Source organism: Gambusia affinis, linkage group LG02, assembly GCF_019740435.1.
Source record: "Gambusia affinis linkage group LG02, SWU_Gaff_1.0, whole genome shotgun sequence".
Lineage (NCBI taxonomy): Eukaryota > Metazoa > Chordata > Actinopteri > Cyprinodontiformes > Poeciliidae > Gambusia > Gambusia affinis.
Window position 1 is genome coordinate 16,445,023 of NC_057869.1, and position 23,726 is coordinate 16,468,748.

Here is a 23,726-nt window from a genome sequence, read left to right on the forward strand (position 1 = left end):
AAGTGACCAGAGAAAAATACACTGCAATGAGGATATACTTGCAGTAATTGACAGTGTTAGGTTTTTAGATAAATACAAATATAAATATTAAAGATTAGGAGACTTTAAGGACTGTGAGAATCTGTGCATGCTCTCGGAATGTGTGTGTTTTGTGTAAGATGTTTGGAGCAGCAGGAAGCAAACCGACAGATGGCCTGAAGCCAGAGTGACACGTAGAGAACATCAAAGACTAAGGGTCAAAGTTTCATTACCTAGAGGGACATGGGAACTGAAGTTTAGGACCCAGAGGGGGACGGGAGCTGACCCAGGGAATCTCGGGAACTGGAAATGCAGGATGGCATCATTGTTTAAGAAGAGACTCTGTGTTGCCAGCTGTGTTTTGTGTTTGCCGCTCCTTCTATGCAAATGATTTGTAACTTAAACCACGCTTCAATGTAATAAATATGCAATTGCAAAGGAGCACGTTAGAGACAGAGACAGAGATAAGGAGATGTCCCTGGGCAGAGTTCTCCGTTCGATTGTAACAATGTCAGGTTATAGATCTGATAGACTTCTAGATTATATATATATATATATATATATAAATATATATATATATATATATATATATATATATATATATATATATATATATATATATATATATATATATATTTGAGAGCCCTTACAAAAAAATCACATGAAAATCACATGTGACTTCACACAAATTTTTACATGTGATTGATGTGAATCACATGTGAAAGCACATGAATATGTGTGATTTTGGAACGTTTCGTGGTAAAATCACATGTGAATCACACATTTCCACATGTGATCACATGTGATTTTCATGGGATTTTTTTGTAAGGGAGACTCAAGAAGAACTTCATAAGGATACAATATTATTTTTAAAATAGTTTTAAAAATAACAGTTTTTGTTATGTTATGGTCAGATTGATGTTTGGGTTTATTTGGGTTTATCGGAAACACACAGGTCCACACAGTAATGAGGGAGTTTGCTTACAAGAATTTATCTTGAAGGCTTCATTCTTGTTTTCTATTCTGCACCTACAACAATAGTGGATGAGTCACTTTATAAGTACTTAAAGTTTAATGAAAAGAAAAGACGTAGCAGGGATTTATATGAGGGAACAGGAAATCAATGAATCACAGCTCAAGTTATTCACTATGCATCATTTTTATTAGGGTTAAACCAACTAAAAATCACCAATGTGCCAAACGTGCCCCTCTGACTTCTTTTTGCTCTTACCAAGTGAATCTTTCTTCTAGATGACTCATTTATTTACACCCAGTTCAATGAAGCCGCCTGCATGCATGACAGGCCAGGGGCGCACAGAAAGGATCTGCTGACAAGAAACACATTTTCTGACAACAACACAATGTACTGGTTGATACAAGACTGTGGTTCTTTTTTTAGCAGCAAAAAAGAACCATTGATGAAAGCAGCATCTATTCCAAATCTGCAGATACAGACAAAATCTCATACATTAAGTACATTAATATTATCAAGAAGTTTTTTGTTTTTTTTGTTAATTCTGTTCAAAAAGAGAAACTTATATAGCATAAATATTAATTACACAGATTAATGTAGATTCCAGATCAAAAATTTAAGATTGGGGAAGAAATTATAATAATTTGCATTTTGTGCTTACAGATGCTTACAGATACGGACTGCAGCCCAATAACCATAACATGGAAACATAATCTAAGGCCACATCTGCCCCTATAGCAAAACCTTCATGAAAAAGCAAAAGATTGGAGAGAAGAGGATCAAAAGAAAGCTATTATTTTCTCACAAAAATTAATCTGGACCATCCTGATGACTTCACATTATGTTGTAGTCAAGACTCCCTGAATTAAGACCAAACTCAGACAATGTGAATACCAAACTAATGAGAGGCCATTGTCAAGAGCATTGTTGGAATTGAACTATAATGTTCCTGCAGGAGCTTATTTGGAGGCTAAGTAGTTTCAGTGGTGAATCTTGTTTTTTGGGGGCATGTGGGGGCGTATACATATCTTCAGCTAGACTTATTCGATAAATTTGATGAGTTGGTAACAAGCCAAATAGACAAACCAACCCACATGTCCAACTAAACTAGTCAATGTTTCTCTCTTTTATTTTCTCATCCCTCTCGTCTTCTTATCCTCTACGTGCTGGAGCACCAGTGAAAAAAACAAACAAAAAAAAACAGGTGAGAGACTGAGACAATTAAGGCCAAAACTTTAAAATGATGAAAGTTCAGGCATATGTAGGTTACACTTTTAATATTTATCTTTCCAACATCCTCCTTTTTTATTTGTTCTTATGCAATATATCAGTGTTCAGAGAAAAATAATTGAAATATGTCACTCACGGTGTAATGAATTTATCCGATACATAAATTTCACTTTTTTATTTAATTACTGAAGTAAATGACTGTTTTATTGATATTCTGGTTTACACACATAAATTTGAATATAGCAGCTTGTGCACACTCTAGCAAATGAGGTAGCTGGAATCATTTCAAATATGTGAGCTCATTTCACTGAGGCACTGGAGTGGAGATGGCTAATTACAACTGAGATATGCTGTGCTTCATCTCTCACAAGGAATTTTCTTATTAGAGTCAGTCATGGAGAATAAACTCAACAAGTCTTTCTTCTGGTTTTACATGACCCCAACCATACTAGTACCAGGAAAGCAAAGCTGAGCTTAAACACTTTTAAATTGATTTGGTAATATAAAGGCAATTATGTGATTTTGCTAACCCACAGGCTCTTGTCTCAGGGTAAACCTCAGCTCTGGACATTATTGCTTGTGAGTTTTAAGTGGTGGTGAATGCTCTTTAATTGCGTCTTTAAATCTGAAAGCTAGGCATGAAACATTTTTTACAGAAAGAGAGCTAAACGGTGTATTTAACACAGAGCTCCGCTGAAACTCTTAGCCCCTGTGGACATTCAGTAGCCCTGCTAAAGGCAACAGTCAACAGCATCAAAACCTCCTCTCTTCGTAATCTTGTGTCTATGACCTCTTCTCTCAGCTCCCAGTGCATCCTGCAGCTTCGTCCCTGAATCAAACAAAAACGAAGGTCTCTGTCTTCCCGCAAGTAGGTGTCACCATGGAAACAACCATTTTTCGGCACGCTCAACAATAGCCGTTAAATGAAAGGAACTGTCTGATGGAATTAGTGTGTTTCGTCTCTCTTTTGCATGCAACGTATGCACAATGCAAACTGCACAACGCAAATGTGAATATGATAACATAACCTACATTTTAAGATGCTTCGTTTCTGCTGTCTTATCCTGTAAAGTGTGAGTAACGAGAAGTTGGTGAGAGCTTAATATTAAAAAAACAAACTTAAAAACAGATGGATTTGTTCATCCAGATCCATCTGTTTCAAAGTAAACATTTGAAATTGTAAATCATGTAACAAATGACACAAATGAGCAGACTTAGAATAAAATATGAATTTCAACAGGAATGACTGTACAGTATGTCTTTAGAATAATAGAAAGTATGCAATTAAATCAGTTTTTTTTTTCTTTCTTTTTTCGGCTTGAAAAAATGCATGGACTTCTTCCTGACTACACAGCCTGCAGTTCTGCCAGCTGTATAAAGTGGTTATGGACAGAAAACGTTGTGGTTACCAATGAAGAGGTGAAAGTCAGAATGAAAGAGACGGAGAAACGTTATCTGAATGGAAAACCTCAAATAAACTCATGTGGTATAAACCTCTCAGATTCCAAATTTTGCCTGACATCAATGCACAAGGAGACAGTATCCATCACAGTCTACATTTATTTGTTTTTAACTGTGGTGCAAGATGATTTAACAAACTGTGATCGTATTGCACTGTATTTATTCTTTTAGCAAAAATAGCCTTTTGCGAGACTCAGAAATCTAGATATTTCTATATAAATTGCCTAGACTAGATGTTTTTCCACTGAGCTGTTTTTTAAAACATGAGTGCACCATCTTGCACCCTAAACAGCGTCACTCGGTGGTGATCCCCCATCGCCACCAGGGTCCATCGTCTCATACCTCAGGACTCTGATGTGTGTTGTTTCATTCAAATTCTAATTTAATTAAAAAAACACTTTATTAGATCTCTAAGGGGAATTAAATGTTCTCATAACACATTTAATTAAAGATATGTTAGGGACTAAGAATTTTGTGTTTTTCATCTACACTTTAGACATTTGTTCTCTCGGCTGTTTTTAAAGCAAATCCTTATATCCAATATAGTTCGTAATTCAAGGTTGGTAGCACCAAAACATCTGACAACATAAATAAATCTTAATCCAGAGAATATAAAGAAAACTCATTGCTTCTTCTATAGTAATACTGTATAAATGCAAAGGTCAAGAATTCATCCTTCAGACTAATTGCTGATCAATTGTGAGATTAATTGGCTTGTAATCTTAAAATGATTTAACATGACATGCTCTTGCTATGTCATGCACTTTTCTTTTCTTTTCTTTTCTTTTTTTTTCCAAAAACAAGCCTGAAATTCGCTGCGTACTCCTGCAGAGTATCATCTAATTTTGGCATCATTCCTACACTGCATTAAGCTAACCACATGGGGCTCAGCTTCAGTTGTAAGTCCAACCTCCCTCCAGGGATTTTCACATGCGAGTAACTGGAGATGGCTCCAACACCGGGTCTGCCGAATCAATGGCCCTCCTGCTGTGCTCCACAGTGACAGAGAGATCCTCATTATTTTATCTTTTTTAAATAAGTTCAGACAGGAGAAGCAGCTGTGTTTCAGTGAATTCAGAAAGAGTCAATAACACATGTGTGTCTGGGAAGTGCTGGCATGACCTTAGAGGACAAAACAAAGACAGATACATGGTTTGTTCTTGGGAAGGATATTTGTAGGATAGCACAGCTGAAAACATGTTTTGCAAGATCTTCTGTGCAGCTATTGGCAGTGACAGCTTAATTGTTAACTTTTACCTATTTCTGGATACAATCTAAATAATGTAACACTTTATTCAAACTTTAACACTGTGTAGTATTGTAAGTTTTTTACATCACTGTTTTTTTGAAGAACTTAAAAAAAAAAAAAAAAAAAAAAAAAAAAGAAGCCAATTTAAATCTGTGCTTTGGCTAGACCAGTTCAAACTTTGAATTACATTTTTATTTACTGAGGTGAAACTTGTATGATACTAAGACTCTGAAACATGAAACAATAGTCTTGAAAAAATAACCTCATAAAAAAGGTGGGGCAAAAACTTCTTCATAGCAATGTACACACGCGACAAAACCCCCCCAACAAAATAAAGCAAATAAAACCCAGCCTCTATCTCTTTGATAGTTTACTGCACTTCAATAACAAAGGTAGCTTCAGTTTTCGGAGGCCGCCATCCTGTCTGTTTCTGGTGAGTCCCTGCTCAAACACACCTGAATAAAAAGGGTGAAATCAGGACTGAGATTTTGACACCTTTTCAGTTGCCTCTTTCCTGGCCAACTGGTGACACTGACGGATACACTTTGGTCTGGTTGGTGTCACTAATGCACCTAAAGTTCATTTACCAGAACATGGATAGGATGTATTGAATACCATAAGTTGCTTCTGCACTAAGAGGTTTTTTTTTTTCATAGACTTTGTGTATTAGCTATGGATTTAATGTCTTTTGAAAGTCACAATTTCTCGTGTGAGACCCTGAACATTACATTAGGTCACTCAGTCCTTACTGGATAAGTACAGCTGAAGGTTAAATCTTTTCTCAAATGATGATCTCAACAGAATAACACAATCAAGGTTGTCTATTTCTCGCTTCGGGTCAGAGTTAATTGGAAATTGAATTAATGGATTAAGAGAGCAAATTGCTCTTGGGAACCACTCATTTTATGGCAAGAAACACTAAAAGGAAATTGGTAACATTAATTTTCAGGAATTTATTATTCTGATGTAAATGAACTCAATATTAACATGGTACAGCATTAGCTGAGAATTGGCTTTTGTGCTTTGCTTTGATTCAAACTTCTCACAACTTGAATGTTTTACTAAACATCTTGTAGAATTACGTTGCATATAAAAGCAGCAAAAAAGGTCAATCGAGTATCTCTGCAAAACAAAACATACAGCAGATACATAAAGGGTTACTACCTGTACGGTGGCTCGCTAAGGGATGACGACAATACAATGATTCAGAGCTAACCTGCCATGGCGCGTGATTTTAACTGCTTACTGTAGCCACTTCACAACAAACCAAAAACCGATTCACTATTGCAAAAAAAAAAGAAGAAAAAAAATTAATCTCGGTTGTATTTTTTTATGTAAGCTTTCAACTCACAATCCTAAAGGGAAAAACGCACATAAAGAGCCAAAGCTATAGTACATGCTGTAGATTTGTAAAGTTATATAGTTTCATAAGATGACACTTATAATCTACAAACATAAAAAGTAGCTGGTTGTTGGTTCCATATTATTTACAAAATAGCCTGATTCAAAACATTCTATGAACTTTATGCAACTAAATAGGAATTTATCTTGTTTGCTTTTCCGTCTAGTGTTCAGAGATGACCTCTGTTAGGATTTGGTGCAATATAAACAGACACTAAACTCATCAGCAATGTTCGTCGTTTCATTTGTGTCAGTCACATGTTGTAAAGCAGGTTCTGATTTGTTGTCAGTGGCTGGTGCACATTCAAACAAAGCTTTTTTCAATATATTACATCAAGAAGTACACTTAAATAGAAAAATGAGACATTTACAGTGCATATCGATGTTTGTTCCTGTGGTGGAAATTGAAATTATGATCTATGAGTAGTTAGAAATGTTGGAATTAAAAAATAAGGCCAATTTTGATGCCAGACCCACTCTTAAACATACAGACACCTTATGAGTCCAACAGTAAACTGGGGCACTTCTTACAATTCTTTTATCGTGATTAAATATTGTCTGATTGCATTAAAACTAATCCAAGCAAGTGTGGAAAGGGAGAAACCTGGTGTGAAATTGATGTGAGGGCAAAAAGGGAAAAACAAGTCTGTCTGACCACTAATCATCGTTACGGTCTTGGCCTGCATGCATAAACTATACTCCTCAGGTTTTGGGTTGCTAAAAAAAGCTGGATGGTCGGTTTGTACAGCCAGGGAGACCGTCCAACCCACACAGAGCACAGAAATATAACCCACAATCTCTTGTATTTCAGTCTTTGTGTAAACATTTTGTTCAAAATAAATAAGTAACAACACATTAAGAAGGATTTCCTCTTCAAATTCTCAACTAGAGACATGCATCTTCTTCCCCTCTTTGTGTGCCAGACTGGTGCTGCTCTCCAAGTTGGGCTGCAGGTTCGGAGCAGCCAGTTATTCTGTTGGGGTGGTGGCCACTGGGCTGAGGATAGGAGTCAGTAACTCCCTCATTGGGCTCATGGGGGAAATGGCCTTATGGCTGAAATACTCAACCACTTGACCAGGTACTTCTGCAAGAACGCACTTGGCCAAAGCTGCAGGAGAAGCCTGTAACAGAGAGTAGAGAACAGGTGAAGTTGTCAAAAGCTGTGAAAAATTGTTTAATCTATTTTCAAAGTATTTCAAGTAAAGCTCTGGGGTACGGTGGCAGTGTCTGGAAGCAGAGCTATTTCTCTGCTTCAAGCTAATTGCAAAAGATAAGTCAGGGTTTGACATCATTGAAACTGCTGTGGGCAGTACTGCAGAATAAGCTTCTCATGCGTTGATCCCAAAAGCTAAAATCACATTAAGTGTTTGCAGTCCAATGTTTTCTTGGAGTTAAATATTTATATATCCTTTATTACACCAACGTCATTCTGTAATAATTGCCTTAGAGTCTCTTGATTTTGTGTACCAAGTAGGTTTCATTTTGCATGCATTTTTCAACATTGTGGAAGATTGTTCATGTAAACAGCAAACTTAACCGTGAAAGAAAAATTACACGTTTAGCTCATAAACACAACACCATTTGTCTTGAAATGCCCAAAAAGGTTTGTGGCAAGTATAAACTTAATTGTGTAAGTATGAAGATAATGCTTCTAGGATATGACACTATCCATATCCACATCCATAGCTTGTACAATTTTTTGTAATTACAATTGTAATAGAAAACTTGTATTCAATTTGGCAGACAGCTTCGTTGTATTTTGTGGTAATGGTTTTGTGGAATTAAGGCTTAAAAATACCTTTAGTTAAAAATAATGTATTTCTAAGTAGGAGAGTGCTATAAAGTTACTGGTAGAGTATATAACAGGAACTGTTTCAACAGCAGGACAGAAGATGTTACAATGGAGGTGGAAATACGGGGAGCAGTTGAGTGGCTTCACAGCAGCTCATAATAATATGCATGTGTGAAATAAAAGGATTTTAATTGAAAGAGCATGTCAGCACATCAGAGGCTGTTAGAGGATGCAAGGTGTCACAGTCACGGCTTTTCTTTCTGCAGTTTAACTGTGAAGCGTATTTTTCATGCATTAGGTAAGAGTGAGAAAAAAAGTTCACTGTGAAAAGGTATGGCTGAAACATTTTACTAATTACATTCATGTCCCGAGAACACAAATACTCTCAATTACGGCTAAGCCTAAAAGTATTCGTACCGTGTAGATTTAAACATGTTTACATTTGTCAAGTAATTTTTCAGTTTTGGCAACAGGTTAAACAAGTCATATTAGCATTTTGGAGGGGCCAGTTAGATGCCTGGCCTGAATCCAGTAAAGACTGCACAGGGAGCTAATTATGAGGCTAATGACTAGGAAGCTTTCCAAAGTGAAATGCTTGGTGCTCATTACCAAAGATGATCAAAATACCAGTAGAAGCAAGCAAAGTTCACATCAGTATATACATGCCAAAAAATATAAAAAATCACACTGGTTTTTGAGGAACCGATAAATAATTTTATACATCACATTTTTTAAAACAAGAATCAAAATAAGAATTTTCTTTGTCAAAATTGATACTCATTTTACATTATTTTGTCATTTTTTGAGAGGTAAAAGTTGTGTTAAATTGTCACAAACATACTTCTTAGTTTAAGAAAAACCTTTTACAAAAATGTACATAAATCCGCTAGGAGTATGATTAATGTTGAGCTTAACGGTACAGTATTAACTTCAATTATTATGGTGACAGGAAGATTTGTGAGTAGGACTAAGCAAATTTAAAAAGCAGATGCCCAAATGGGGATATGTGAATTTAACTATCCTACTGACAGGATTCATTTTAGCTTTTAATACCTATGCTTCCATTCTTTAATTAAGACTGGGAAGTCTTTTCAAGATAAAACTGGAGCATGTCTTACAAATAGATCATGTAAAGAACAAGAACAGTAGCTCAGTAGTTTAGTAAATATTGAGGGAGAAAAGGTATATTGGTAGGATTAAAATGTCTAGACAGTCACATGTAATTGCTCAATATCCAGGCTCCATTTTACCCATATTTTCTCTTGGCAAACAGCCTGGGTGAATCATTAGCAATCCTGCTGCACCTCAGAGTCGAGTCTGTTTCAGGTTACAGCAGCGAGCTCTTTCAGGCCTCTCTTTGTTTCTCTGGGCAGCCTTCCTCTCCAACATGGCACAAACTGCTTGCTTCTGCATCCCTTTTCCACATACATGTGCATCAATCAATTCATTACTATAATAATGCTGCTTTTTTTTAATCACACCTTAGATTTCTTAAGGATTTTAGACATTAAATTAATTTAGTTTAATAACTAAATTACCTTTTTGGTGTCCTCCTATCTCTACTATCAAACTGAACGAAATGGTGACACAAGGTAAATAAATTAGCTTTAGAGCATTTTCTGTAAACTCTTCTGATATATAACTCCTGGAGAGATAACTTCATGGCTGTAAACATAAAGGATTCATCAGGTGTAATATTCTAATGAGCATTAAGAACCAGCAATGGAGACAAATCTTAAAAGCTAAAGTGGCTCCAGAACAGCTTATTTAAAAAAAGATGAAATAAACATCAAAATGAGGCAGGAAAAACAAGGTAATATAAGGAAAAGCTGCAACATTATCTAAATTAGAAGACATCATCGTATAAAGGCAAAAGGCTCACAAACAAGTTTTCCACTTGCATTCTCTACAATGAGAATGCATAAACAACAGTCTCCCATAAACAATCCTATAAACAATAACCTCAACAGTGCAAGTCATTTAAATTCAAGGCCAAAATTTCCAGGTTCCTGTTGCCACATTACGTCAGCAATACACGCAGGACTCTCAAGCCTTTGTCAGGGCACATTACCACAATATAGTGTGAGCAACAAAGCAAATAGTATGAAGCCTTTCCGGAGAGGGAAGCAAACATGAGTGTGGGTGGATTTGCACATACTTAGGTAAGTATTTGCAGTTGATGTGGAGAAAAAAATAGCTACATATTCCTTTAAGACTGTTTTTAATATATCATATATAAAGACGCAAAGCCTTGTTTTTCCCACAGTTGTTGGAGTAATATCTTTTTGTAATGAATTGAAGGCACACCACATACACAGCTACTGTGTCATTTACACACTGTGGAAATAACAAAATGAATCAGCTAAGAGACAAGGAAGGGACTGATAGTCCTTCAGAAATCTGGAGGTCCTTGAGTTGAGTTCCCAGATGTCTCAAGGCACCACACTTATCTGTTCAAACAATTAAATGCAAACATAATGCATAAGACCTTGGAGGACTTCTAGATCCAACCAGATATTGGAGTTGCAGACATAGCAGAGAAGAGAGCAGCAGTGATAGGCAAAGGGATCCCAAAGAAAAGCAAAATTAAGAAGAATTAACATGAGAAAATTGAGAAATAGAGAAGGCTTGGAAAGCCAAGGCTTCAGTGGAACCACTGGTGCTCTGTGGCCCCCAAATGTAGGAAGTGGTTGCAGCAGAACAAACAACCTCTGTTAAGACCACTGAAGTCCTAAGAACAGCTAAGATACTGCACAGAACCATCAACGGTCCTGTGGAAAAACTCTTTTGCTCAAAACTTGTGATCCACAAAGCAGATTGTCGTGTTGTGAAGCTAGGCTTCCTGGTTACTCTTTTTAAGTTACAAAGTTTTGATGACATCACACGGAAAAAAAAAGTTCAGATGTGCAAAACCCTCTGTGGCTCAACAGTCAGATGTCTAACAGTTTGAAAGTAAACAAATAAAGACGAAACAAACGACAGATGGAGAAACACACTGACCGTTTTGAAGTCTCGGAAAGGGACGAATTGCACGATGTCCCTGAGGACAGGCTCGCCCTTCGGTGACCGCAGGACGCCATCGTCTCCGTCCAGGATCTGCATATCTGTGAAATCCGCATTGCCCACTCCGACAATGATGATGGAGAGAGGCTGGTAGGACGCTCGGACAATGGCTTCACGTGTGTCCGCCATGTCTGTGACCACGCCATCTGTGAGGATGAGCAGGATGTGGTATCTCTGCAAGAAATTATAATCAAAAATTATTTCATGTCAAAATTAGCTCTTTTGATCTTACCACCATTTGTTCTTGAACAAGAACACTTCCCGCCATGTGAGGGAGGACTTTCAAGTTTTCTTGAGGGATAATGAAGATTTGACACAGCCACAGCCAAATGTGGCCCTGAACTGCAAAGCACTCTTCTATTAAACAGTACATAAAAACATTGTAGATTAACTAAAACAAATGGTTATAAGCTCTTTTCCTGAATAGTTCAAACTGAAATTTTCTGTCTCTCTGCTTTGGGTTCCTCACAAAAATATACCCCAGATGAGTAAGCTATCTAGATAAGGGAAAGTTGGTGATTTATTTTTCCCCATCACAACAACAAGGTTATATTTAAAAAGTTGTATCTGACTCTGCTGCTTTAGCAGAGAATCAATTTAACTGTAATAATATAGATTAAAGTCCAAGCAGTTATGTATTTTTCTTTGGACATTAACCTTAAAGACATTGCCCTACATAAAGTGATACTTAATCCTACCGTTTTTGTCAGGATTTACATTTTTTGGTTTGTATTTTGGGACTTACTTTTGATCCACTTTGCTGCCTTACTTAAAAAAGAAACTTTGATGATGCACTTATCGTGGCTCAAGTTTGTGTGAAATCAATTTCAAGGTGCAAATATTTTTGCGTAGCATTACAAATAACACTATGATCGCTGCATGCATACTCTACTTTTAATTAAAACTAGAGTAAGACTTTGCTCTTTGGCATCCCAAACGAGTTTATCTGTTTTGAATAAAAATGACAGAAGATTTAAAGAATGTCAAAATAAATACTCAACTCTATTAGCATCAATGAGGTGCACTTCATAAACTACTAATCTAACACAGAAAAATCTGAATTAGAACATCATTTTCACGATAAACTCTTTTGTTTTTTGTCATTTAGATGTGCTACAACGACACTGAGAACCAGAAGTTGCTGATTTTTGAATCTCGATGAGAGGAATAAAAACAAAACCTGCTAAATCCATGCATGTCACTGGGCTACTCACTGAAGCATCTTTAATGTTGCCATCGCCTGCTGCCACCTTGGCTATCCTGTTGATGATTGGGGCAACATTGGTTGGCCCGTATAATTGGATCTTAGGAAGGCAGTTCTGGTACGCCTCGACGACTCCCTGGATGCCTGATCAAACAGAGGAGAAACCAAAAGAAAAGAAACAGTAATATATTAACTTACATTTATACAGCATATGTTGTTCAGACCACATAATTTCAGTTCCCTTTAACAGTTGTTAAATACCTTGAATTTTGTCTCAATTTGCCATGTTGTTATAATTGACTTTGATGTAATTCAGTAGGATTTTATGTATTAAACCAAGATAAGTAGTGGATAAAAACTAGTAGTTGGGGAGAAGGTCAACCACTGAGTGAATGCTTTGCAGAAGCCCCTTCCCATGGATTACAACTGTAAATATTTTGGGGGATGTATTTACCAGTTTGATTCATTTAAAGCCTAATAAATTTGTTTAGAATAAAAGAAATAAATAAAAAGAAAAACTCAGTCAGATTAGATTCAGCTCTTCTGTAAAAAATGAGGTTGTCACAGAACAGAGATTAAAATACAAACAGGTATATTCTCCATACCAATTTTTAAGGGCTATTTGTTGCACTGAGTCTTATCCAGTATTATCAGAATAAAAGTGAAATATAACTGTATACCACACTCCTCAGATTGCTGCTTTTAAAAATATGTAAAAACCATCTACTGTATTGTTTGCCTCCCAAATCACAATTATGTGCTAATTTACATCAATATATCACATAAAATCCCAATGAAATACTATAAGCTCTAGGACTGTAATGTGACAAAACGTGGAAAAGTTCAATGAACATGAATATTGCTGAGCCTAATGATTTTTCATTATAAAATGTTTGCTAAATTATACAAATCTGGAAAGAGGATTACTCATTTATCTAATAAATCAGACAGGAGATCTCTCAACTAACTATTTACGGATGTTTGCTTGCACCTTTAAAAGTATCCTGTTCTCTGGGATCGGCAAGTGGAGAACTCCTTACCTTCACATTCATCATCCTCTGGGTTGAAATTAATCGCAAAATCATGGGATACCTGCAAACAGAAAAAGGAAATGATCAATCCTAAACTGTGCAAAAATTATGCAAGTAAATTGAAAGCACTGTATTTCCTACATTAAAAGCTTTCTTATTACAATAACATCATCACTCGTTTTTATAGGAATGGCTTACTGAGAAAAAATGTCTGTGTCTGTTCTTGAAAAAGTAAAAGTCAGTCTTTTACCGAATGGGCTTTGTTCAAATATCTTTCAACTTATATCAATTTAATTGATAAGACATTGAAAGAGCAAATTTGATCTGTACAAGTTAATCAGAGTGGAAGAAAAAGTGCTTCTCTTATTTCAGTATTATTGATTTGGCGTGGGTGCTAAATAGTATTAGTTAAGAGAAACACAAATGATGTGAAACATGTTTGAGATTGGTGTCTTAAAAGGTTTAGGATGTGTAAACTGTTCTACCACTTTGTCAGGTTTGAGCTTCATGTATTGGATTTGATTACAGTAAAGGAATCTTAGCATTTTTTTTCCAATTATTTGGTCTATTCTTGTCGTCCAAACTGCATTTGGATTCTGTTTATTACTTAGTGTTTTAACTGGCAACCCCCTACTGTGTTGCTTCCACTGACTAGAAACAGTCTTTTCTGGAAGCCCTGACTGTCTGCCACTGACAATTGATTCCTGTCCAGCTGGCTCCTATTTAAAGGCTTTTAAGAAGGACTTTAGAAAAGAAATAACTGGGAATAAATTTAACATGAATGACAACTTGGCTTATGTGAAGGAAGCAGATTTAGTTGTTATCTGTCTTAACAGCATATTTTGCATCTGACCTTCTTAGATGAAAGCAGAAAACACAGCCATCAGCAATGCATGTCTTTGCTTTATATAGATATATTGTCCTCAAAATTAATCAAATAAAGATTATACTGTACTTTCTTGTTTTGTGTAGTCAGTTTTTTTTTTTTTTCTGGTCCCCTAAATGCACCATACGCAAAAAAAAACAACCCAAAGAAAAGTACAGTCACATCACAGCACAGTTTTAACTGCTTGTATTCCCACTTCAACCAGGGCACATAAAGCACCTGCCATGTTTGTGTTGCCATAGTCACCAAATGATTTACATAAGTACATACACAACAGTTTGCAATCAGCAGATGGATCTAACAGCAGTCATAAAAATGTTAAAATCACTAATGTGCATTCAGTATTATCTACTGGTTATCAGTGTGGAACATAAAGCAGAGAAATGCGCCAGACAATATTTATGTTATTTTTTAATAACATGCAGTCATAAGTGTTGGGTTGAGGTCTGCTAGGATCCCTGAAGGAAAAAAACAGCCTGACTTGGCAGTAACTTTACACAAAGGCTGCAAAGGTCACTTTTCCATAGCAGAGGATTCTGACAAAACACTGTTAACTGTTGCACTTTCTAGAGGAGCACAGAAATACATAAAAGTAGCTGCATCACAGTCAGAACATTGGTATTGCTTTTTTTAAGACTTCAATCAGTAATGACCATTAGAAACGTTTCTCCAACAGTGAGAGATAAACTCTGGTTTACAGGTTTGAAAAAGGAATGCAACTCCTCTTCTGCCACTGATGTATCCATAAGAAATGTAATCTGCTGGTCCTAATGTTGTGGAACAGTCTCCCCTCAGAGTTGTCTTCCAGCACATGTGGCTGCAGCACACATGAACCATAATTATGAACGTCAGAGCCGCTTGAGCCCATATCCATCAAACCTGCACATCTAATGCAAAAGAGCTCCTAGCTTCTAAGTTCAGAGAGCAGTTCATGATTAGTATAATGACTTAATTAACATTCAACGGCAACAGCAACCTCAATGTGTCAACAGCACACGGTCTGACAAATTTGACGCCGAAAAGGCGAGGACTGTCATGGCGAATTCAGAAACTCAGTTTGCATTTGCTCTCCTACAAATTCTGCACGATTGAAATGATAATTATTAGTGCAACACACCGGATTACAATATTACATTAAACATAGGCCAGTCTTGTTTGATATGTTATCTGAGGAGTGTTTCATCTGTAAGTGAATGCGTGGGCGTGCGCGTGTGTGTGTATGTGCACGCATGCACAGTTATTCCTCAAAGTTTAGCTTTCTCCCAGGAGTGCTAACTGGAGTAGCAAACAGCTTTCAGTTCTTAAAGGGCAATTATCTTAAACATACATTCTCACACTTGTGAATTCTCATGTAAATTTTGCATCAACAAGCTACAACTTCAGTTCTTGATGAACAGGATATTTTCCCAGAACGGCTTGATATTTTAAGACAAGGGTCTCATGAATAAAACTACACTCAGTAATTAGTTTTAAATGTGAAAGTTTGATGGAATGACAAGGTGTTTCGCAAAGTAGGTCATGGAAATCACCTTGGTGAACATTCAGTCTTAGGGTGAAGGAAATTACCAAACCTCAAAGTGAGTACCAAACAGTCACACATTATGCACCATTCATGTTGAAGGAGGTAGGGCTAGAACAGATGGTTAAAAAAAACTCATTTATGACCAGACTGACTCACCTCATAATTTGGAGGAATTCTGGCACCAAAACCCAAAGCAGAAAACCGCTTGTCACTAAACAAAAAAAAAAAGCAAAATCTTTAGTTAATTAGAGCTCAAATTAGAATTACTTTGCAGTTTTGACAAAAATCAGTGAAAAAATATTGTGTCCATCTGTTCACATTTCCGAGGACACACCCCAAGCTTGTTTGCATTTCATAACACGATAAAAGCCTGAATAACAGTCTGGAATCAGTCCCGTGGTCCCGGCAGCCAGCGTTTGCACCTGTTCAAAGAGCTTCTCTCGCTCTTTCATCTCTTCATATTCCATTGTACCATTTGCATGAGTTGATATAACTGCGAGAGACTGCTGTGCTAGAGGAAGCCCCCCAGTCAGAGGCCAGGGAACACAATTGTGAATAAATAACAATACAAATTCAATGTCTGGGCTGACTCCTTCATTGCAAGATAGTGAATATATTTCCAGTCTACTGAATTGCGTGGCTTAAATTTGAAGATTAAAATATGTCCATTGTCTGTTTACTGCTTTCTGATAAAGAACCACTAGAGCACTTCTACATATGCTGCATGTAGAGGGAGAATAACAAGCAACTATTGACACAGTTCTCTCTTATCTGTTGACAGCATGTATTTAAACTCTCTCAAAAGTCACCCACGTGACGGTTTAATAACACACAGCACCATTCAAATATTACTCATCTTTGTTATTAAGACACCATCTAAATTATAGAATTTAGCACAAAAAAAAACTTCCTTTCTGAACAATTAAAGTAAATTGTTTTATTTATTTTTTAAATAATTTTCTGGCTTTTTTCTGTTTTACAATTTTGATTCCTCATCTATTCCATTGTTTTGTTGATGAGTCAGGATAAAATTAGAGTACAGCATCATCCTAAAATGATGCTTTTATTACATCCTCTTAGTATGAAATAAAAATTTAATATGGGTCCTAAAATTTTAATTGTACTTGCAAATAACATGTAATTTCTAAAGTAGCCTTTCAGCACAAAGATTCCAAACATATTAACAGTACTATGAAACAAATATAAAATCATACTCTGAAGACACAACAACAAATAATACGTTTTTGTTTGTTTTATTACTTTTACTTCAGAGTCATCATGTAAAAGAAAATGCAAGATGTGACTGATGAAATTAATCAAACATAGAACACTTCTTGGAGAATTACGCCAGGATGGCAGCAAATTTTTGTATTTAAAATCTGTATATTATCTTGCTTTTGATATTCCTCCATTAAAAGTGTGAGTTATCTATGGAGCATGAATGCACTGAATGACCAAACTGATTGATGAGATGTCCTTGAGCTTACACCAGAGTGCATATCATCTGTTCTAGATCTTGATTTTAATGGTTTTCTTTGCATAAAAGACTTTAAAAATGTAATGAAAAAGCAAATCATGTTCTGAAGACCTTTTCTTTCATTTCCCGAATATTGAATTTTGCTGCTTTGTTTTTAACGCGGCTTCAAACCCAGTGAATACAATAAGTCAGTACTGGGTTTCTTTTCAGTCATGCTGTCAAAATGTTCTCTTCGTATCCCATTTTCTCAGTCTCAAACACTAAAACTCTCTTAATAGAATACCTTTGTTAATTAAATAACCCTGTCTGTCAGAAAACATTCGACTTAGTCAATTTAGAACCTCCAAATGTGAAGTCAACTTAGCAAAGACAATTAATGATGTGTGAAATGGATACTGGTAAGAACAACGAAGGACTATAAAATGATCTCAATGAAAATTTTCTATAGGCATGTCTTATTGCTGTTCAGATGTTTAACCTGATGAAGATCAAGGTAGCATATAAATGCAGTGAAGGTCGAGTGTGCAGGTTTCTCTCTATCCATATCTCAAGCTTTTATCATCCTTTATATTTGTGTGATTAAAAATCCTTCATTCAGGAACAAATGAGGATAAAGAACTGAATTCATGCAGTATTTTGAGGAAGTTGTTCTGTAGGGCTACACAAAGTATTGAAAACTGCAAAATTAGTGCATGCAATGTTAACATCGCATCTATTGGCTATTCATGTTTTGTAAGCTAGTAATATATTCAGCCTGCTGGATGGAGCTTCACAAACCCGTTACACTTGACAGCACTCCAAATGCAAAAGGTCACAGAAAGTTATGAAACTGTTGTAATGACAGAGAAAATTGAGAAAAAGGGTGGGTTTATTGCAAATTACATCATCGTTGCAAAATGCAACAATAATAAAGAAAACCAGTTTATTTTTTAATAAGGTGCTGCCTTAATGGCGAGGGAAAGAAGATATGTATGACCGAGGTAAAGATGATTAGATGAGAGAGAAGTACTTTGCAACTTAGTGTGAAACTCCAGACTCTATTTAAATTATTTAAAAGTTTTTACTTTGAAAATGTCACCACATTCAGGTGTTCCCCTACATTCTGAGGATGAAAGGATTAGAGGAATACAAAATGAATACAGAAAAACAAAAAGTCAGGCACGGCTGTGCATATAGATGATCTGGACTTCTGATATGGTTTAGCTTGCTATGTGCAGCAGCAACTGAATTAGAATGATTACGGAAATGTCTTTGCAAATGGTCTCACATTAGTTTCATATTGAGCTTAGTCTCCTGATGTTGTCTAGGAGTCAGATTAGGAGGTTTTGACAGCAACTCTAGAAGGGAGGGAAGGACTGGGAAAAAGTGGGCAGCATGGGTGACTGAGCGACAAGTAGACTTGCCTGTCATTGCCACTCCATTCAAGTTTTGTTTTACTCTCCCACACCCCCCAAAAAATGCCTGCTAGCTCAACTGTCCACTCTATAAAATCTTTAGAAACGAGGGCGTTTGTGCATGTTTGTCTCTTTAGAGCAGAGGCAGCCAAGTACAGGCCTTGAGATCTACTATCCTGCAACTTTCAGATGCATTTCTGCTGCAACACACCCGAATCAAGTCGCTGAATTCTCTTCATCACCGTGTCATTCAGCTCTCCAGTGCCTGGTAACGAGCCATTCATTTGGTTCAGGTGTGTAGGAGGATGAATGGATCTAAAAGTTGTAGGATAGTAGCTCTTAAAGACTGGATTTGGAGCTTGTCCATGGTGATACCTCACCTCTCACCTGATGACCATCAGGATCAATTCCCAGACCCCATTCATTGCTGCACAGTCATAAGCAGCAATAGATAGATATTGGATGGTTTTGATTTACAATAAACCCAGAAAACTGGAATAAATTCCTTCAAATTACTGAAATAAAACAAAATTTGACACTTTCAGATAAAGAACAAAGCTGTCGCATCTTGTTTTTCATCGCATCTGTGACAGTTTGCCTACAGACAGCTTTTCTAATGGTCGCTTCTTTTATCTAGGCATTGACTTCATTTCATGCCCCTTTTGACAGAATAACTCTCCACATTCTCCAGTTCAGAGAGATAACAAATACCATCACACGCGCTGAAGAATCATAGTTTGGGGCACAAACACTGGAGAAGATATCTTTAACTCAGTTAGAGCGGATGAAGTACCAATTTACCGTGTAAGCAGGTGATTAGGTTTTTTTTCAGGATTGTGATTGCTATTGGAGTGGCTAATATTGCTTTGAGACAACTTTTCAGATATCACAATCCTTTATGCAAGATGCTTGCTTGCATAAACATTGGCAGAGAGATGACTTGCAGAGTGAGCAGTCTGATAACGTTCAAGTAAATTAACTTCAAACTGATAATTCTTTTAATTTTAGACCATTGTATCTACTTTATCTGCTGGTAGTTTTTTGTGTTATATTAGCAACCAAACTAAGAGACCAGATTTATTTTTATTGCCGCAATTTGTCTTCTGGTAGTTTTGACTGTACATTATTTACAATGGCTGCAAAATGTAAGAGCACATCTCTGTGGCTTCAGGATAATTGGATCTCTTCTTTTCCATCACTGTTTGGAATATAATGTGTTTGTTACCGTTTTTCTCTGAAGGAAACATACAGATGAGTAAAAAGGTTCTTCTCTTTCATTCAACCTTTCCACTGGCTCTGGCTAATGGAGTGTATTGTATCAAGACATAAATGCATTTCTGTAACAAAGCTTCCCAGAAACCCACAGACATCTATCCATTTACATTTTTTAACCGAAAGTTTATCCATTTTCATCCAAATAAAACAGTTCCACTAAATAGAGGATTTACTTTCACTGTTATTGACATTTCAAACAGACTGAATGAGGAAAAAAATGTTTTTGGTTTTGGATCAACTGTCTGCAAGTGGAACTATAGCCTTAGTGGGAAGTGGAAGATAAATTTTTCATGCATTTGATTTCTCTGACCCATACTGTATGTTTGATGTTGCTAATAAATGAAATAAAGAGCACCCATTAACTCGAGTATTTGACTTAAATGGACAAAAACTACTTAATTACTTGAGAAATAGAGTTTGTAATATCAGGACTTCATAAAACTAAAAAGAGCCAAACTGAGTTGCATCTTTTCTAAAAAAACAACAAATGTGCATGATTGCTAAGCAAATACCACATTGGCAAAGTCAGTAGATGCAACGTACAAGATTATAACAAATTTGTATTTTTAGTTCGTAAAAAATTTGTGTTTTGCCTGTAAAGGTCAACTCGTATACCTGCAACCTTAACAGAAATAATTGGTCAGATGGAAAACCTTATTGTGGACACAAAAGTTCATGAATTTAAATCTTTGTCGTTCACCCAGTTTCTAGATTTGTCCTACTATTTGCACTACTGAAATAAATGCACCGACAGAATCACTGGGGCCAAAACAAAATGAGCTCAGAGAAAAGAAAGACGTTTACATTCTGGGGATATGAGCGGGCTCTGCCTTCTAACTCAGTTATTGATGTAAGTAAACAGTGTAGACATGAGGGATATGGCAGCAGTGTTAGTCAACGAGTCATAGATGGATGAATGGATGGAAGGATGAATGGATGGACACAAAAAGCTTTCAATACTTCCTTTTAGTGCTCTGTTATATGGGAACGAGGGATATTCAGGGGTTTGTAGGGGCAGGCTACATCCTCAGCACAAGACAATGATAAAGACTATTCACAGGTCATGTTCATTCTAAGTTTTACTGTCAAGTACATAGTGATCCTTCTCATCTCATTTTGTCTGCACCAGAGACAAACCACACAGAGATGCAGCAAGTGTAACAACCCTCTCAGAGAGGTAACCGAGTCTCTACCCACACAGACAAAAAACTAGTCACTCCAGCTCCATCATGCACTCCTCTGCAAGGACTCGAAAATCCCACATCACCTGTGTTCACTAAAGGCTAAAAGGTTTCCACGCCTACTCTTTACACCACAGTAACAATTCCAACTTTAAAGGGAAGGGCCTCCTACACTTACAGTCCCTATTAGCCCACAGCCATGTTTCCATGTATGATGAGTTCGTATGAACATCTGAAGGATAGCTCTAGCAGGATCGGCTGAACATTACCAGGCAGGTTTTCTATCTCTCGGATGCTATAATTAGCAAGACAGTGCTCCCCTGATATTCAATAGGAGGAGCTGCATAAATCAGTAGTCAGAGAATTAAGCCTCCTCTGGCTTAGTTCTGACAGATGGATCGGATTGCTCTCCAAATCAGATCATTCTAGGTATAATTGTTGTTAATTAACTACCTGCAGGTCTGTAAGTAGTCTTTTTCAAACATTGTTTAATGAAAAGCAAATATTAACCAATCAGCTGTCTCACCTTATTTTGAACATACAAATGCAGACAGATCTGGCTTCATACTGCACCTCTACTGATTTTACATCAGTTTTGACACCCTGCTGATGTTCCCCTGCCTCCCACTTCTGTCTGAAGTGCCTGCTATGCTGGTGTCAGCCCCTATCTTATCTGGAGTACGATGTAATGAGCCTATGCAGACTAAGAAGGAGAACCAGTCACTGCAACTGCTGCTGAAAGCTACAACTGTGAGAGAAGGGATGCGCACACAGTCAGGCTGTCAGCTCACACAACATCTAAATCTTTCTAAAACAAAAAGAATAACGGACAGAAATAAAAAAAAAAAAAAAAAACTTTACCATCACACACAGCTCCTGGAAGTTGTTCCTTGTTGTAAAGTTCAACAAGTTTGTTTGCTTCTACCACATCAAATTCCTTGATTATTAATTTTTATCCAAGGGTTTTGGATAAAAATATAGTTGGTATGTTTAACAAATTGTTAAACATACCAACTATTATACAATTCATACACTTATACTTAAACCTGCCTGTTTTAGATCATTTACACCAGATTTGTAAATGCTCTAATTTCCCTTTCCACCTCTAGTCAAAGTTTATTCAAACAATCTGTCAGTCTGACAAACACAGAAACACCAACTGGTTCTTAATCTGCATCTGACTTGTGGCTTGCACCATAACACACCATGTAAAAAGATGTATTTAGTCGGCATTTAATAAATAAGAAGATAACAAATAGAAGTCATATCAAAACATTATTTGGCCGTACTGTAAAAGGAAAATGTCAGCAGCTGCGTATCCACCTGCTGATTGAAAACCTGTAATCACATGTATATTCATTTGCTCCAGTGTTTTAGCGTCCACCTTCAGAAAAATATCTTAACCTTTACTTTATCTTGTTTTCTTGAAAATAAAATGCAACGATAGAGAAATGTGCACAAATTACGCTCTGGGAGCTGCTAAGCAAGAAAGGTCTTTTTTTTTTTCTCTGGACAGATGGAAAGTTGATAAATTAATGAAAATTTTAGAAGATAAAAAGGACAAAGTACCACAAAGAACATAATTGCGAAAACCAGGTTAAAGTTTTTGTTGATCTCAATTACAGGCAAACACCTTTGTAAAAATAATATTATACATATCTAATGCAATGAAGGCCAAAGATTATTTTCTATATTCTCCCACAATGCAGCTTTTTTTTTTTTTATCCATTACCTAACAGGACGTTTAACTCTGTGACATATTTAAGCTGCTGAGGATGTCAACTCAAATGTTTCTGAGAACTATTGAAAGTATGTCAGCACATTCAAAAATGAAATAAATAAGCTGCTGAGTAACACTTAGCTGGGGAAGCTGAATCACAAACTAGTGAGTGGGAAAGTTGACAATTTCCATTACTGTCCGTTTTACTGAGGTTTACATGGAGTTGCACATTTTACTGTGAGTCCCACTAAAATAGCTTTCAATCCAAAAACTTGTTTCCGAGTGCCTTTTCCAAGAAGTTGAAGATTGACAAACCTGTCATAGTCTTGACAGATCTCGCCCACGGCTATCAGGGCCTTTAAGTACTCATTGGGTTGGTACGGGTTAATGTAGTGCAATGAGCAGCTGTTCCTGGGGTCTCCATTGGACGCCGTGAAGTCAATAGCAACCTGACAGGAAGAAATGACAAAGTAGGTGGGTCACAAATGTGACCGAATAAGTGTTCCTCTAAAATGTCCACATGAAACCAAAGGTCTAGTCAAGACATCGTATTCACACAAGATCCAGCAAGGGCCCTCCAAAATATGAAAAGCATTCTAAGTTATTCTACCAATTTCAGTTTTAATTCATGTTAATGTCAAAATATGAAAATGTTTAAACCGATTTTGCAAATTTGAAAAGTCAAAAAAGCTCATGAGATAGACATGCTAAATCCACCAACAGATTGTTAGTGTCGGAGTGTGTTTTTGGATAAAAACGTAGAATGGATTATCTTATTTGACTTTTTGATGTAGTATATGGCTTATGTTCCTCTAAGTAGTCCTCTGATTGGTTAATTGGAACCTCATG

General features: G+C 36.6%; 1 protein-coding gene across 1 annotated transcript in view; it reads right to left on the reverse strand.

The window, feature by feature from the left end:
• Positions 1 to 5,141: 5,141 nt before the first annotated feature.
• cpne7 (copine VII) overlaps positions 5,142 to 23,726 on the reverse strand; it is a 40,985-nt gene continuing 22,400 nt past the window's right edge. The window contains exons 11-16 of the mRNA XM_044097593.1: positions 23,193 to 23,326; positions 15,987 to 16,041; positions 13,432 to 13,483; positions 12,402 to 12,535; positions 11,125 to 11,361; positions 5,142 to 7,453 (exon numbers count right to left, since the gene is read on the reverse strand). Of these exons, the coding sequence (XP_043953528.1) occupies positions 7,301 to 7,453; positions 11,125 to 11,361; positions 12,402 to 12,535; positions 13,432 to 13,483; positions 15,987 to 16,041; positions 23,193 to 23,326 (765 nt within the window). The 3' untranslated portion in view covers positions 5,142 to 7,300. The remainder of the gene's footprint in view (positions 7,454 to 11,124; positions 11,362 to 12,401; positions 12,536 to 13,431; positions 13,484 to 15,986; positions 16,042 to 23,192; positions 23,327 to 23,726) is intronic.